The sequence below is a fragment of the Takifugu flavidus genome, chromosome 17, assembly GCF_003711565.1.
Source record: "Takifugu flavidus isolate HTHZ2018 chromosome 17, ASM371156v2, whole genome shotgun sequence".
NCBI lineage: Eukaryota > Metazoa > Chordata > Actinopteri > Tetraodontiformes > Tetraodontidae > Takifugu > Takifugu flavidus.
The window spans coordinates 4,819,296-4,835,270 of NC_079536.1; the positions used below are offsets into that span (position 1 = coordinate 4,819,296).

The 15,975-nt window shown below is 49.7% G+C and overlaps 3 protein-coding genes across 6 annotated transcripts in view; 2 read left to right on the forward strand and 1 right to left on the reverse strand.

Annotated features, from left to right (window-relative positions):
* dlgap1b (discs, large (Drosophila) homolog-associated protein 1b) overlaps positions 1 to 6,417 on the forward strand; it is a 60,046-nt gene extending 53,629 nt beyond the window's left edge. For 3 of the 4 annotated variants that reach the window (XM_057012392.1, XM_057012394.1, XM_057012393.1), the window contains 4 exons: positions 1,559 to 1,974; positions 2,937 to 3,028; positions 3,433 to 3,585; positions 4,042 to 6,417. In XM_057012392.1, the coding sequence (XP_056868372.1) occupies positions 1,559 to 1,974; positions 2,937 to 3,028; positions 3,433 to 3,585; positions 4,042 to 4,257 (877 nt within the window). In that variant the 3' untranslated portion in view covers positions 4,258 to 6,417. Of the gene's footprint in view, positions 1 to 1,558; positions 1,975 to 2,936; positions 3,029 to 3,432; positions 3,586 to 3,777; positions 3,968 to 4,041 lie in introns of all 4 variants that reach the window. The other variant, XR_008946769.1, reaches the window with a different exon arrangement.
* A 644-nt stretch (positions 6,418 to 7,061) lies between these two features.
* On the reverse strand, positions 7,062 to 11,501 carry tgif1 (TGFB-induced factor homeobox 1). Its single transcript, XM_057012412.1, has 3 exons — positions 11,214 to 11,501; positions 9,360 to 9,589; positions 7,062 to 8,725 (listed from the first exon to the last, which is right to left on the reverse strand). The coding sequence occupies exons 1-3, from the start codon at positions 11,356 to 11,358 to the stop codon at positions 8,075 to 8,077; spliced, it is 1,026 nt and encodes a 341-aa protein (XP_056868392.1). The 5' UTR covers positions 11,359 to 11,501; the 3' UTR covers positions 7,062 to 8,074.
* Positions 11,502 to 12,955: 1,454 nt separating this feature from the next.
* Positions 12,956 to 15,165, forward strand: LOC130513594 (OTU domain-containing protein 1). The gene has a single exon (XM_057012406.1). It carries the CDS (start codon positions 13,544 to 13,546, stop codon positions 14,825 to 14,827), a length of 1,284 nt encoding a protein of 427 aa, XP_056868386.1. The 5' UTR covers positions 12,956 to 13,543; the 3' UTR covers positions 14,828 to 15,165.
* Positions 15,166 to 15,975: the final 810 nt, after the last annotated feature.

Here is a 15,975-nt window from a genome sequence, read left to right on the forward strand (position 1 = left end):
GAATAACAGGTGACATGACAGATTTGTATTCTTGGCTCCGGCGGTAGAAAATGGTTGCTAGGAGAGTGGCGCTGGAATGCACAGCGGCGTTGTGCAAGGCCGCTCCTTATGTAAGGGTGATGATGCGTACCTGGGTTTGTGTGTCACTGGTTGGTTACATGACATTATTGATGGCATTAAAACGTCTTGCCAGGGCAACGCTGCTTATGTTAATAAAAATGCGATCGTCATGGTAACCACTGTTTCTGGCTGGGGAGCAATTCTGACTGCAGCTACCTACCGAATGCAGCCTGCCTCCGTCTTTACCATGTGAATGTCATTAGAGCAGCCCTCTGTGGTTTTTCCATTCTCCTTTTTTTTTCCCTCAAACATTCCATTCTGGTGTTTAAGAGCCTCTTCTTTCTCCCCACGCTGGCATTTCTCTTCCCTTTCCTCGTCCTTTGATATGTCTGTCTTTCTGTCTGGGTTGTGTTTGGCCTTGCCCGTCTCTGCCCCTGCAGGAAGTTGTTAACGCGCTGATAGAAAGCAGGCTGAGGTCATTAGAAACCAACACCTGCTCGGAGGAGTTACTCTTTAACCGCTCATCACACACACTCGCACATTTGGAGCGCCGCTGGAGCGAACCGCCGTGTTTGGTCTGACCCCGAAGCCCCTCCCTTGTTCTTGCCTTCCTTCTGTCTCTTTGGGGGCCGTTCATGGAAGAGGAGAGATGAATGAGGAAACGGGGGAGTTGCAGAGATGAATGGCTAGCGCCGCAGAGGAGTATGCGACCGGAGATGGGTCGATCCAGACGTGAGGGTGATTGTTTGTGTGTCGCGCTGCAGGGAGGTCCAGCTGAGGGGGCTGCTTAGCACAGAGAACAGGCTACAGGCTACCAACGCTATCTCTCCTGCCCTGGCAAAGTTGTTGTTTTCATCATTTTGACAGCTCCACGTCGACTATCTCATTAAAGTTTTGCATTTTAGGCGCGTTAAAGCTCTGTTCCGAGTCAGGCATCAGTTTAGAGTTGTAATCACTTAGCAAGCAAACCTGAGAAATGTCATCATTTTCTGCATTTATGTGGCTAGGTCCCCCCCCCCCTCGCCAAGACCCTGTGGTGTCATTCATGGTGAGCTGCTCTGGAGAACGCAGCCAAATGTGCGCTCTGATTTAATCTGTGCACACGAGTGTCTGCTGTTGTGTTTAGCATGGAGGGAGTTGGCAAAGGCAAAGAAAAAAGAAAACCCTGCGAGCCAAAGAGGGGATGGCACACACACCTGCACAAAAGGGTCCCAGCTGTGTGTGTGTGTGTGTATACATGAGTGTCCCATATCAGGGTTCATGGTGTGGAAGTGGATTGCACACTCTGTCACCTCTGAATGAGTTGGGCAAGAAAACACCCTCTTAGAAGACCATCCATCATTGTGGAGGGAGATTGCTGTGTTCCTTTCATGTTTTTTTCATCCAGGACCTGAATGTGAGCAGTAGTATTTCAGTTAATGCTAAAATGCTAAAGCTAACAGGCCTTTTTTTTTTTTTTTAAATCGTCCATAGACTTCTTTTCTACTTCCTTTCTCAGTTATCGTCGGATGACCCGCTCCAACAGCGTGACCGCGGCTGTGCAGGCCGACCTCGACGACGGCACAGACCCGCCGGAGCTCCCGCCGCGCCACTTCGCCACCATGCCGCGGCAGCATTCCCGCGACGCTGCGACCTCCACCGTCAGCATCCAGGGTTCAGGGAACCACTACCACGCCTGCGCCAGCGATGACTACGGGGACGCGGGCTTCGACCCTTCCATCCTGCCTCCTCCAGACCCTTGGATGGACGGCGCGGGCGAGGCGGAGGCGGAGACTCCGGAGGCGATTGCGCGGTCGGTGTGTCCCCGTGACGGTCGCTGGTTCCTCAAGCTGCTGCAGGCCGAGGCGGAGCGCATGGAGGGCTGGTGCAGACAAATGGAGCAGGATGAGAGGGAGAACGAGCTGCCAGACGAAAGTGAGTAGCACCACAACGCTTTAATACAGAAATGAGCCTTTACTCAACTGATGGACTCTCAAACCAAGAATGCTGACATCGAATATAATGCAATAGATGGTTCCGCGTTATGATACCTCCTTACTTTTGCTTCCCCCTCCTCTCTCAGACCACAAAAGCTTCTTGTTCCAGTTTCAGGCCCTCTGGCCTCCACGGACATACCGCGCATACTTATCAATAGCTCTCTGCCAGCCCGGGCCAGACATCTGTCCTTTAACAGTATGGAATGGCCGCTCTACTCAAACAGTGAGGGAGTGTTCCATTTAGAAGCGACCATTTGATATAGCACAAACATGCAGCCTCCCACGCGACGGCGCTCCAGGCGGTAAAAACCCGGAGCCCTTCGCGCACTCGCGGAGCAGCTGATTGGGTGTCTAATGGAAAAATATCATCGCTTATGCAGACAGGGAGCACGACGGGCTCGAACGGGGAGGCCGTCTCAAGGTTACGCGCACGCGCACTCAAACGCGCCCCGGGGAGTTGGGACGGCGGGACGGCTCCTGTGCTGCAGAGCCCGTTCCTGTCTTCTTTGAGAACATGAGGGACGTGCTGACACCGTGAGCTCCACGGGCTCATGTGAGTCACTCTGGATGTTCACGAGCACCTCCGTCTCATCCATCCGTCTTCCAGACACCGAATTAACGGCTCCGACGCAGACCTTTATCCCGGAGAGGTAGATTTACGTAATTATTCGACTTCCTTAAGTGAATTATATCCCTCAGAGGTGGACATCACCGTGGACGTGGGGGGGGGGGGGGGGGGGGGGGGGGGGTTCTGTCGCATTACAAATACAGCGTCTCCCGTTAGCGCCGCAACACGGCTGCAGTATGCGGCAGCATGTGAGTAATTGCATCCCGCGTGCGTGCCTGCGCGTGCGCACACACGCATGTGCTCCTGTGTGTGTTTTTTTTCTTCCCCTGCAGTCCTGGGGAAGATCCGCAGTGCAGTGGGGAGTGCCCAGCTGCTGATGTCCCAGAAGTTCCAGCAGTTCCGGGAGCTGTGTGAGGAGAATCTGGTGTGTGTCACCTCATCCTCTGCACGCCTACCTCAACCCCCCCCCCATGCCCCCCCCCCCACCCCCACCCCTCCACGCTGACATCATCCTGCACAAATCATCCTGACAGGACGGCCCTGTGCTCATTTGCTATGCATGTATAGAGCGTCCACACGCCCCTTTTTCTCTTTCACATCCCGAGACGGATCCATAGGGAAGCAGCAGTTACATGAATATCAAACGCAGCTGTTTTGCATAACATCTTCATCAGATTATTATTAGAACCGACAGTCGAATATTCTTTATTTCATGAGAAAATTCTTTAGATCACGCACGGTCTTTATTAAAGGTATTAAAGGTTATTGAATGTGCTTTCGGACTCCTAACTACAATTGTCACTCACGTGTGTGTTTTTGTTGGGTCAGAACCCAAACGCGCATCCGCGGCCCGTCTCCCAGGACCTGGCAGGCTTCTGGGACATGCTCCAGCTGTCCATCGAGAACATCAGCCTGAAGTTTGACGAACTCCACCAGCTCAAGGCCAACCACTGGAAACCTCTGACCCCACCAGAAATTCAGGTGCAGACGCAGATTCCAGGCTAAATAATCATGTTTATCAGCCTGCATGATATTTCCTGTATTCTTTTTTTTTTGCTCGCTTAAGCGCCGGCGTCGCATGCATACCTGTGCCGTCTGCTGTCACGTCGCCTGCCTGACGTCACTTGTGTTTGTGTTTTGTCTTGTTTTGTTTCTGTTCTGTCTTGTTGACAGTGAGCTGAGTTTGAGAAGCCACTCTACCTGCCATGCACCGTTGGAGCCTGCCCACCTCCAATGGCCAAACTTACCTCATGCTAAAGGCCACCGCCGTGCTCTCTTACCCCGCACAAATGGCCGCCGCCATGAAACATTGCTTTAACTTGCATGCTTTGGCGGCGTGGCTGCACCTCTAACCTCCTTGCAGGTTCTTTTTTTTTGTTGTTCCTGGTTGTGGCCACGCCTACCCGGTCATTAAGACTCTTTATCATTCCTGTCCAGGAGAGACGGATGCCCCCCCCTGTGCCAAAGAAGCCCCTGAAGGGCCACCCTCCTCTGGCTAGGGACCGCTCGCTGGAGAGCTCAGAGCGCCAGCGCCTGGAAGCACGCAAGCGGCTGCTCGCCGCCAAACGTGCCGCCTCGGTACGGCAGAGCTCAGCCACGGAGAGCGCCGACAGTATCGAGATCTATATCCCCGAAGCTCAAACCAGACTATGAGACACACACGTGCACCCAGAACACCGTCCCGCCCGCACGGCCACCGAATGCTAAAATGTGGGCGCTAACGCCAACGGATCCTAATCCAGAGTTCTCGGGACACTGGGTCAGCCATGGCGCTTGAAAAAGAAATGTACATTTATTTATATATTTATTTCTTTATTTACCCATCTATCCACCCCGCCCCCCCAGCTTCGATGTAGCAGTCCTTCCTCTTCCTCTTGCGGCCCCACACTCGACAAAGATGTTATCTTTTTTTTTTTTTCAAGTGGCCTAATATTACAAAGGGAGCCAGGTGTGCGAGCCATTTACTCCGAAGTGAAAACACAGGTGGAGCGCGCACGTGCGGCGGGGAGCGCATTTGCGCACGGCACAAACGCACGCACGAGAATCCCCCGCTGGAGCCAGACCGATCTGACCGAGGGACTCGTTTGTTGTTATTTTTAGACTTGCACACGAAATCAAGCGATCCGACAACACAAGCTTGTATTATTTATTTATTTATTTATTTGCGAAAAAGAGGTCAGACATTTGAAAATGATGGCGTGCGGACCAGACAAGGAAACCAGTGTCGGCGACACAATTCCCCCCTCTGTAATTGGTTTCCACGGCAGCAGGAGGCTGGAGGAGTAAAGGTCAGGAGGTCTGATATCGCTCCTCAAGGTTGGGAAAAGTCAGCCAGGAGTAATTCTGAAGCCTAATCTGCATGGAAGAAAGGCCACGTGCACGTGTGTCTGTGCGCTTGTGTGTGTGTGTGTGTGTGTGAGCCAGATGTTCCTTTTAAAAGTGCTTCCTTTTTCTCGAGGTCACACGGGCCCCAGTCACTGAACACCCAAGGTAGCAGCAACCGCGTTCAACAAACAACCCAGCCATCCCATTTAACCTTTAAACAACCGGAGGGTCGCCGTGGCAAATGCTATTTTTGTCTTTTCTAAGCACGTTCAACCTTTTTGTCATCCGGATTCTTCGGTGACGCAGGCGCGAATCGTGGCTAATCGGTAGCTGTGCTATATCTTAATATGTCATTTTTAGACACTATGGGTTTATGACCGTGTTGAAACTAAAGGGACTATTTTTCCTCCTCACTGTGTGTGCACTATCTCTGCCTCCGGATGAAGCAATCGTTCCAAGGTCACACGAAAACAGACATCCAATTTGGGATATTTTCTACTACTGCTGATTTCATTTCTGGGTTTGGGAGAACAATGACTGTTTCTTGGCATTGTGATTATTGTTCTTATGCACTGACAACAAGGCCCTTATACTGTGTTTGTTTATTTACCTTCTTTTGCATGATGGGCACTTTTTCCTGTTTCAGTTTCAGTGATCAGCCTTAATTTCTTATATGATAGTTGAGCACAACAGCAGTCTCAGGGGAAGATGCGTGTGTGTGTGTGTGTGTGTGTGTGTGTGTGTGTGTGTGTGTGTGTGTGTGTGTGTGTGTGTGAGAGAGCCATGGCTTTGGCTTTTATTGTAAATAGCCCCGATCACCACGTGATACAGCGTCCATGCCATCTTTTGACCGATGCTAACCCCCAAAACGTCGATTCAACAAGGTATTTCTGTAAGCTGCTCGAATGTGGAGACAATCCTGAGCCACTTTAGCCGTCACGCCCCCGTTTTCTTTTCTCTTTTTTTTCTCGGTGTCTGGTTTAGGTCTGATCGTTATTTTTCGGTGCCATCGAAACACCACACTTAAGCTGTTTGTCCCAGTTGAACAGTCGCGGAGTCGTTTATGTTTCCTTTATCCGAGGTAGGTGAAAGAGGAGACGGTGCATAAACCTGATGCCATTTTATGGGGAGGATGGCTCATTTTGGTACTTTTATTTTTTACTTTGGAAACATGTATTTGAAGTGTCCGATTCCTTGTTTCTGTTTATGATATTAACATATCAGTATAACACTCCTGATATAACAGGGAGGTAGAAATGTTGGACACTCCAGCAGTTCTGAAGCTTGTGATGTAGTTATATTTAAAAAAAATCAAACATTTGTACATAATTGAATGTTACCCTGTGTAAATGTAAACTTAAAAGAAAAAAAAAAGAAATATCATATTAAACGAATATACATTTTGTAATTAATGTTATTACATTCTTGATGTTATGGCATGTGTATGAGCTCTTATCAGCATTAATAAATTATATATCGTTGCCATAATTCTGCCCTGTTTATTCCTGCATGTCTCCACATGTTTCCAATTGGAATATAATTAAATAGATTACAAGGCCGGGGTGGCGTGTTGTCAGGGCGATGGCCTTCCGCTGGGGCGGGTCCCCATAATTAGACGAGCGGGTCCGGCCTCGGCTGAGCCCCGGCGCTCCCGCGTACGCCGTTCTGGCACATGGGTCACGTGGACAGCAGGCGTGCTGACCTCAGCGGTCAGAGTTCAAAGGGTCGGAAGTGGTTCCAGAAACTCTCTTCAGTTGCTGATCACATCCCCAAGAGTCCCGAAGTGGGTTCATAATACAGATACGTCTGTTTTGTGTCCCAATTGGAGAGAAAAACTGAGAAAGGAAATTTAAGATGAAATTAAACACCACCCGCCAAACCCTACTGAGGCTAATTAAACGGCTTGAGAGGAGCCGTGAGGAACAGCTGTCCTCGCCTTGAACGAGCCAGCACGCTCGGTTCTAAGCTGCCTTGTGTGGAACCCAATTGAGGCGCAGGCACACACAAAGCCCTGCTGGCGAGAAACTGTTGACGTCTGTTCCGCCGCGGGCCGGCGCTAATTCATGCAGGATTATGCTAATTGGCAGGAGCCGCCTCGCACCTCCTCCGAGTGACCAGATCCGAGTCCGAGATGTAGAAAAACAAAACTTTATTTGAATCCCATGTGACCCCCTCTTTGCCACAAACATTGCACAGTATGAAAAGAAATCACATCATTGGGCATCGTGTCACATTAACTATACACATGGTCCTATTATACATGGAGCTTTCGGGATTTTTTTTTTTTTTTTTTTTGGTGGTTTCAAAAATGCTGTCTTTGTAAAGTCTGTAAAAATGCAGAAAAAGACATCTGTAGTGTTTAAGTTTCCAGTCCACTGGCCGTCACGTTTTTCTTTAAAGTCCGCTGAGTGATGGGATGGAGGCTCCGACTAAGAACCTGCTACATTGGTCATCTGAAATATCCCTTGAGGGGTACAGGAGTAAAAAAAAAAAAAATCCAAAAAAAACCCAAAGAGAATCATAGAGTTTTGTCTTTTAAAACAGCTAAAAGTAAATTACAAAAAAAAAAAAAATCAAAACTATACTTGTACTCATGAAAACACATAACATTACTACAGTAGTGGATAAGTTTGTCATAGATGCCAAGAGCAAAGTATGTTTAAGACACTGAGATGACCAATCTTCTGCCGTTAGTGTGCAAACGAAAGAGGCAGAACAATCGCAAGCCGATCTCTGAAATGTACGACGGTGAACGTGCGTGAAGGAAGGCTGACCGGCGCTCCGAAACGCCCAGCGGGGGTCGCGGAACGAGACGGGCGGCGTTTCGAAAATCATTTTTGGTCCCTGTGTGCAAATAAGATACACATGCAGATACATACGCACGTCTGTGAAATGAAGAACAACTTAACAGCCAAGGCACCTCGATACGGTTTTTCTCTCTTATTTTTTCTTTAAAAAAAAAAAAAAAAAAAAAAAAAAAAGCGTCATCGACTTGATTTGGAATACCAAAAATAGAAATGGTCAGGCTTTCCGTGTGGATTTGTTCTCTGTTCAAAAGTCAGTGAGTTCTGCAGAGTTCTGTTGCCGAGTTCAGGGGCGCCCCCCCTCCACCCTCTCCCGCCCCTCCTGCTCTTCCTCCACCCCTTTAGGAGACCAGCTGTTTGGCCTGCAGCTCCATCTCCGCCGCCCGCTTCAGGGCCACATCCACCAGGAGCTGGAAGCCGCTGAAGTCCTGTGTCAGATCTGGAGGGGTCGGGGGAGGGGTGTTGAAGAGCCCGCTTCGGGGGCTCAGGTTGCCCTCCGCGCTGCTACTGCTGACGATGGTGGTGGTGGCGGCGGCGGGGTGGATAACCGGGCCGTCCTCCGGGCACCTCGGCGCCGGCTGCGTGGTCTGAAGCGGCTCCGCCGTCCGGTCGCAGCCGGGCGGGTGGGGGGCCGTGGGGCTGGCCTGCAGAGCCGCGGTGACAGTGGTGTGACAGATGACCGAGGGGCGGGTGGGCACCAGCCCGGAAGGAGGTGAGACGGAGGTGGGGGAGGGCGCAGAAGGGGACGCCGCCTTCCTCAGCACACCGGGCACGGCCGGCTCGAAGCTGGAGGGGTGGAGAGCGCGTTTGTCGTAGGTGTCCTCGCCGCCCGCCGCCGGGCTGCTGTGCTTGGGCGACTGGGAGCTGTCGGAGAAGCTGTCGCCGGCCTTGCTGCCTTTCCTGGAGATGGTGAACTGGTTGGGGTCTTTGCCGTCTTTCCGCAGCATCTCCGGCAGGAGCCGCCGCCGCGCATTGATGAACCAGTTGCACACCTGCAGAGGGGACATGGACAGAGATCCCTGCTGTGAGACCTAAAGGGTGGGGAAGGGGGGGGGGGGTGGTCTACACCTGTTGAGAATTAAACTGGAACTGTAAACACCAGCAGGGTTCACACCAGCATTGCAGTAAATAAATAAAAAAAACAGGCCTGGAAGAGCGAGCACGCGCTACAAAAAGCTAAACATTAACTTCCAACAAAAGTCCAGTTTGGAATTAATTAATCCAGCCTTCAAACTGGTTTTCAAAGCAAAATAATCTCCCCTGTCATGGCAGTAATCACAGCCATCTCTCTTCTTTTCTCCTCACTCCTCCAGGCTAGTTGTAACTGGCTCACAGCTCTGACTCTGCATTGTTCCCAGACAGCTGGGACGGAATGAGGCTGGAGGGAGGGAAATTCCTGTCCGAGTGCCTCAGCCAAGCCCAGAGCACACAGGGAGTGAGTTTACTCACACGGTCGCGAGCTTTTACAGTTGCAACATCGGGACGACCTTCAGTTGGCTACTCGTGCGTCACGCGCTTGTTAGCCATCTGCGCAGGAAGTGATTCAGGCAGGCCGACACTTTCCTCCTCTCCTCTCTTACACAAATCCGTCCGTACTCCGAGACACGGTCGCGTCGGAGTGCTTACCTGGAGCGTGGACAGCTGCGTCTGCTTGGACAGGAGGGCCTTCTCCTGTTCCGACGGGTAGGCGTTGTAGCGGTGCTCGTACAACCAGTCCCGGAGGATCTGGACCGACTCTTTAGGCAGATTCCCCCTCCGCTTCCTCTTTCCGTTGCTCCCGCCGCTGGATGACAGATCCAGGGGGGTGTCCACGCTGTCCTCGTCTTCCGTCTCGCTCCCCGACAGCATCATCAAACCTGCGCGAAGACAGAAAAGGGGGAGGGGCCATGAGGACGAGCAGGAGGGGAGCGGAACGGGCATCTTCTGTCACCCGATGTGTCAGAGGCAAGCTGTCAAGTTTGGCCATGTGATTCATACAAGGAGGGGAGGGGCGCGTGATGTGGTGTGTGTGTGTGTGTGTGTGTGTGGTGTGTGTGTGTGTTGTGTGTGTGTGTGTGTGTCACAGTTACAGAACCTGCCCCGTGAAACACAAACCAGGTCCAGAGCACAGACACAGAGCACAAACTTGGATTAAGTAAAGTAAACCAGGCGGCCCACAGCAGCACCAATCACTCTGGAATGGTAACAAGGCATTTGGGACGATCACAGAGCGGCTCTCTTTGATCCAGACATGTCTAATCAAAGCCACAAAACAGGATCGTGCTTATACAAAAGAGAAAGAAACCCAAAATAACATCACAAAATAGGGAGACGCTGAATCCGTTTCCGGGGTTTAAAATCAGTTTACAGGCATACACAAGTGAGGGACCGAATCCGTTTTGGACAGACTGTTATTTAGCAACATTAAAAAAATAATAATTAAAAAGATGTTGAGTTTTTCCAGGCGTGTAGTTCAAGGTCACTGCGAAGAATGGTGAAAAGAGGACGAAAATCCAAGTTTGCGATCAGCCAAAGTAGTGGGAAAGAAATAAGAAAGTTCCCAAAGTCTGAACAGGATGAGGTAATTATGTAGGCTGGGGAAAAACGGGGGGAGGGGAGACCTGTTGCAAATCAGCGTCTCCAGACTAAACAAAAGAATCCAAGGCTGCGTGCTTCTTTGTGCGCGATTCAAAAGTTTCTGAGGCCCAACTAAGAGTTCGCCGACGACCCCGCACACGCAGGAGCCCCGCACGGCGGAGCCGTGGGTAAAATGTGCGTTAAAGCCACGAGCTGACGCGGTTTTGTGAGTTTTTAAGAACTTGGATGAGGGGTTTCTATTGTGTGTGCGTGCGCGCTGCACCACGAGGTCCGTGAATGCAACAACTTCCCACAATGAGGTCAGGATGAACATTAGCCTACTTTTAAGATTTAGACACACTTGAAGACGCTGGGGGTGATTGATTTCGATACCAGCCGTTATTAAAAAAAGACCCTTATTTTAATATCATAAGAGTTTACGTGCTTTTAGAAACATTTTAGAGCTCAGAAGCCTCGTTTAAAACTACAACTTTTCACTTCTATCCTCACTTTCCCCCCAACTTTACCTCAAAAATCTCACCAGTCGCTGATTTTTCTTTTTTTTAAAATAGGGAAGCTCCGTTGTTTCCTCTTTATTTGACGTTTTGCGTTAACCTAATTCCACGGTGACAAGAAAAACAACACGCACGTCGAGGCACCCGCGCGTAATGTGTCAACGCGTCGATTAAAAAAAGAAAAAGGCCTCATCAAATGGTTTTGGGAACGTTGGACAAAAGGTGAAGGTATGATCTGACATCGCGCCAGCACATGGCAGGAGAAAAAGCCCCCTGTCACGTCTGGGAAGGAAACAATAGACTGCGTGGTTTACATGAGGGGAAACGGCTCAATTCGTCCTTTCTGCGCTCTCCTCTCTGCTTTCCCCCCTGGTCTCGACAGAATTGCTGAGAAAAGCTGCCCACCTACCCTTTTTGGTCTTCATCTCCGGGGGTAAATGTCCACTTTTCCCTCGCCAGGCGCGGATGAAAATCGCCTTTGTGTTGGTGCGGTGTTTTTCTCTCTCCCCCCTTCTTCTTTTCCTCCACAATGTGTATCCAAACTCCTTACTCATCAAATTTCTTCGCCTCCTTTTCGTGCGTGTGCAGCCTGTCCTGCGCCTCCTTGTTTTGGACAGTTGAGCGTTATTACCTGGAGTCCGTGCGCGTCCCGTCGCCTCAAAGCCTTTGACTCGTTGCCGTGTGTGTGTGTGTTTGATCCTGAAACTGGGTGACAGCTATCTTTGACAGCTGCGTGACTCAACGCACGGAGATCCTCCCACCGTGGAGGGCAGGAGGGAGGGAAAAAAGTCTCTGACATCAGCGCGCCTTGTTCCACTGACATGAATACGCACTTGCTTACTTTAAATCGCCGCAAACCCCGAATAGAAAGCAAAAATAAATAAATAAGGGGGAGAAAGGAATGGGTCGATCAGTTGTGGTGCGTGAAAATGCAATGAGGGTGCGGGGGGTGCGGGGAGTCGGCTTGATTTGGGCGGGCGAACGTTGCATTCACAACAACAGGCTGCTCTGGAGCACTGCGGACCTCGTGGTTGCGTCTTACGTAAATAATAATAAGGGAAAAAAACACTCAATGAAGTCACCTATTATGGCTGCGGGATTTTGCGTTTCTTCAGATTATGATCAACGCTCCATGCAGCAGTTTTTTTAATGCGTCAAGAAGCCGAAAAATGCAAAATTTCAACACGTTTGCGTTGGGTAATTGGATGAATAGTGCTTTCCAGTTAGCGCTCTCTTTATTTAAATAGCCAACCGTCTGCTAATTATAGGGAGAGTGTGGTTGGGTTTTTTTGGTAATGTTTTGGACACCATTCTTTCGTTTTGCTTTCGATATTACGCGGCGATTGAGGAAACGGGGAGGCGTAGCGGGGGTAACCTTGTTGCATCTGAAGGTTAGTGCACCAGTTCAGGTTTCTAAAGACAACAGTACAGAAAAGGAAACGATCAATGTCCTCATTTGTATGCTGCGCGCAGCCCTGCGACAGCTGCTGGGGAATCTTTGCATACATTTCATCCACACACCCTCATGTCTGTCTGGGAAGCGAAATGGCGCCACCTTGTGTGCAGTTTTCGAAATGCACGTGAAGGCACCACCAAGCCAGAACTGCCAGGTGCTTTGTCGCCCTCTTGTGTACGCATGCAGAATCGCATCTGTTGGTAAATTTTCTAATTTTTTACTTTCAATATGATACAACCCACCTATACTTCGTAAACACAGTCAATATGACTCAAACAGCCTAAATTTAACTGTTTTTAACACAATAACATGTCATAAAGGTCAACATCAACTACTCCTGTTTTATTACTTTTACAGTTTTGTTGAAAGCCAACTTGATATTTTTTAAAGAAATGTTTTATCTAGTTATTGTCCTATTTTTAAGGTAACTGAATACAGCATGTTTTATAAAATCGTAAATTTAACTGGAACATTTTAGCACGAATCGACAAAGAAAAGTCTCTTTGTTATTGTTTTATCACCCAACGTTGTGACTCTGAGTCATCACGCCCTTGGGCTCCAACATTTCAGGCATAACATGAAAGTTTGCAGCCGCGTCAAGTTGGCCGCACACAGCGCACCTGGCACCGGATATCCCGCGGGTTGACTTTCACAATACAGCCGGTAAGTTGTTTTTTTTCGCTTCCAACAAGTTCATGCAAACTGTTTTCTTGTCTTGTGCAAATCTGAACGCTACCACATTTTACTGCCAGTATTGGCCAGTGAGTTTTAAGGACGTTCATGGCATTTTAATGCCTTTGACTAGACAGTACATCTATTTGAAACGAGGACTTCACCGTAATTAACACCACAATCTAAGCATCTCCATTTACGTGGCGGCGCTGGCATTACTCAATGAGACCGCTTGTTAAATATTTAATTATTTTATTACCGGAGATATTAAGATAGAGGTGGCAGCTTTGGCGCGTTATATAGCCTGTAACGCTTTTACTTTGAAAGCGCACAAGCGGAAGCAGTGCCTGTTCACATCTCCGAACTCGCTCGTCAAGAAGCAGTCAGTTAGTGTCCTGTAACAGTGTGAAGTCTAAAATTAGGGAGGCACCCCGACACTGAATGACGCAAGGGGGCTAAACTGGACCGTGTTCCCGTCTGTTGGTGTCCACTGATATCGGAACCATGGGGACGCTCGCTACAACTTTGATGACATGGAGGTTATTTTCGGTTGCCGCTGTCATCTCGCCGTAACAGCCGGGCCGCGCTGCTCTTTATAAAGGACTGGGAAAATGCAGCTGTACAGCAGTGCGCTCACACACTACCCGAGGGCGTCCCGCAAAGTTACGCTAACTTTACAGGCCCGATCCGAGCCGCTGAACGGAGCCGGGCCGAACCCGGGCGAGGCCGAACAGGCGGAATTTCCACACCCAGCGTCAACTTCCACGACCAACGGAGATCCGGTGAGAGAGGGCGCTCCTTCCGCAAACATGCCCGCGGACCACCAGTTCTCCTGCTACGAGGCTTCCTCGGTGAGGCCGGTCTACTTCACCTCCACCGCTGAGATTTCCATCCGCAGACCCGATGGGGAGGAGAGGTCCGTGCCCGTGCACATCGTGAGAGAATCCAAGAGCAAGGCGGCCTGTTCGGGCTCCCATGAGCCTGAAACTTTCCTCTACCGCGACTCTGATCTGATGGATCTCATCGATCATCTAAGAATTGGGCCAGAGGAGGTTTTTCCTGAGTTGCTTGGAGATCGCCACCTGCACGCCAACACCGCCTGCAGGTCCAGAACGGAGGAGGAGAAGAAGAGCGAGGATGGTGCCGATGCAGGGATGGACGTCGACTACAGGAGAGCAGAGTGGACCTCAATGAACGGAGAAGCTCCACTTCCTTCCAGACCAACGCAGCCAGTTGCTCCGGCGTCGGATGAGCTCGGCGTTCTCCAGGAGCCTCCCCCTCAGAGATGCAAAGAGCGAGAGGACGCCGACGATAAGGTCACCAGGTACCTGGCGGAGGTAGAGACACAGAACCAGTACCTCCAGGAGAGGCGCAAGTACAGATACCACATCATCCCCGACGGCAACTGCCTGTACAGAGCCGTGTGCAAAGCCACGTACGGGGACCAGGGGCGGCACGGCGAGCTGAGGGAGGAGACGGTGCACCACATCGCAGACCACCTGGACGAGTTCAACCCCATCATCGAAGGGGACGTAGGGGAGTTCCTGATCAGCGCGGCGCAGGACGGCACCTGGGCCGGCTACCCCGAGCTGCTCGCCATGAGCCAGATGCTCAACACCACCGTTTACCTGACCACGGGCGGCAGCCTGGAGAGCCCCACCGTCTCCACCATGGGCCACTACCTCGGCGAGGACGACCCTTCCAGACCGGCCATCTGGCTGAGTTGGCTCAGCAACGGTCACTACGACGTCCTTTTGGACAAGAGCCTCCCCAACCCCGAGTACGAGGACTGGTGCCGGCACTCGCAGATGCAGAGGAAAAGGGACGAGGAGCTGGCCAAGTCCATGGCGGCCTCCTTGTCCAAGATGTACTCTGAGCAGAACGGATGTGCGTGAACGAGCTGCTGCACAGCAGATTTTTATATGAGTTCCATGAGCTGGAGAGAAGGGAAGTGCAGTGCACGCTGAATTTTTGTATATTTCTGAAAGTGTGTGGACCTGTTCATTCACTGAACACCAATAGTATTTATTTGTCTATTTTACAGACTGGTTCTTCTTATTTTTTAATATGTTATGTTTGCATCCTAAAACATGTCCTTGGGTTGTCTGTTGTTTTTTTTTGGGTTTCTTTCACATTGAGCTTCAAAAGTCCAATCAGAAAACTGCCATTTGTGCTTGGAAGGAAAAATTTTGGGTTCTTTTACTACGTTTTCAAAATAAAGTCCTGAAGGATATTGTGTTTCAGTATTTGCCTGTTTTTTACTGGCAGAATTACTCAGATATGATGGTTGTTCTGCTGTCTCACATGGTCGGACTTGTTTGCTACCTCTTCCCTTCCTAATGTGAAAAGTGGGGGTTGGAATAAAGAGCATGCTTTTACTCTGAAATCCTAGATTCCACCTTGGCCGAGCTGCCGATGTGACGTTAAAGTGTTGGTCTTGGCTCTCCTGAGGGAAACATTTGACCCTATGAATCAAAGCATCCACATCACTTTCTGCTGCTCTCAGCCCCCAGAAACCACTTTAGAGACATCGCAATAGTAAAGCTGCACAACTCTTCAGACTTTAAATAATAATTCAATATTTACATTTTTGGTATATTTGAGTTCTGACTTTTTACCTTTTTTTAATATTCTGTCAAAATGGAGAAAAGCCGATTATTCTTTTTTTTAAAAAAAACAAAACAAAAACCTTGTAGGACAGAGCTCTGGGATGAAGGATTGAAAACTAAACCATTTAAATCATTAGATTTGTTTTTCACTATTTTACTAACACTCAGCTGTGATGCGTCACTCCAAATCTCAATAAACAATACTGCCAAGCAAATTTTAATACCAATAAAGAAAACCACAGATTCAATAAGCCTCGTTAAGATTTTATTATTTATGTGTTTATTTGATTTTAGCCAGTCCTTTCTTCTGGTGCCCGTCGCCCCCGGCTCTTTTTACACTCTCACCAGTAGGGGGCAGTGTAGCGTCCCGCAGCTCCGGCTAAAGTTGCTGTCAACTCAGAGCAACATTGACTTCATCAGACAGAACAATCAGC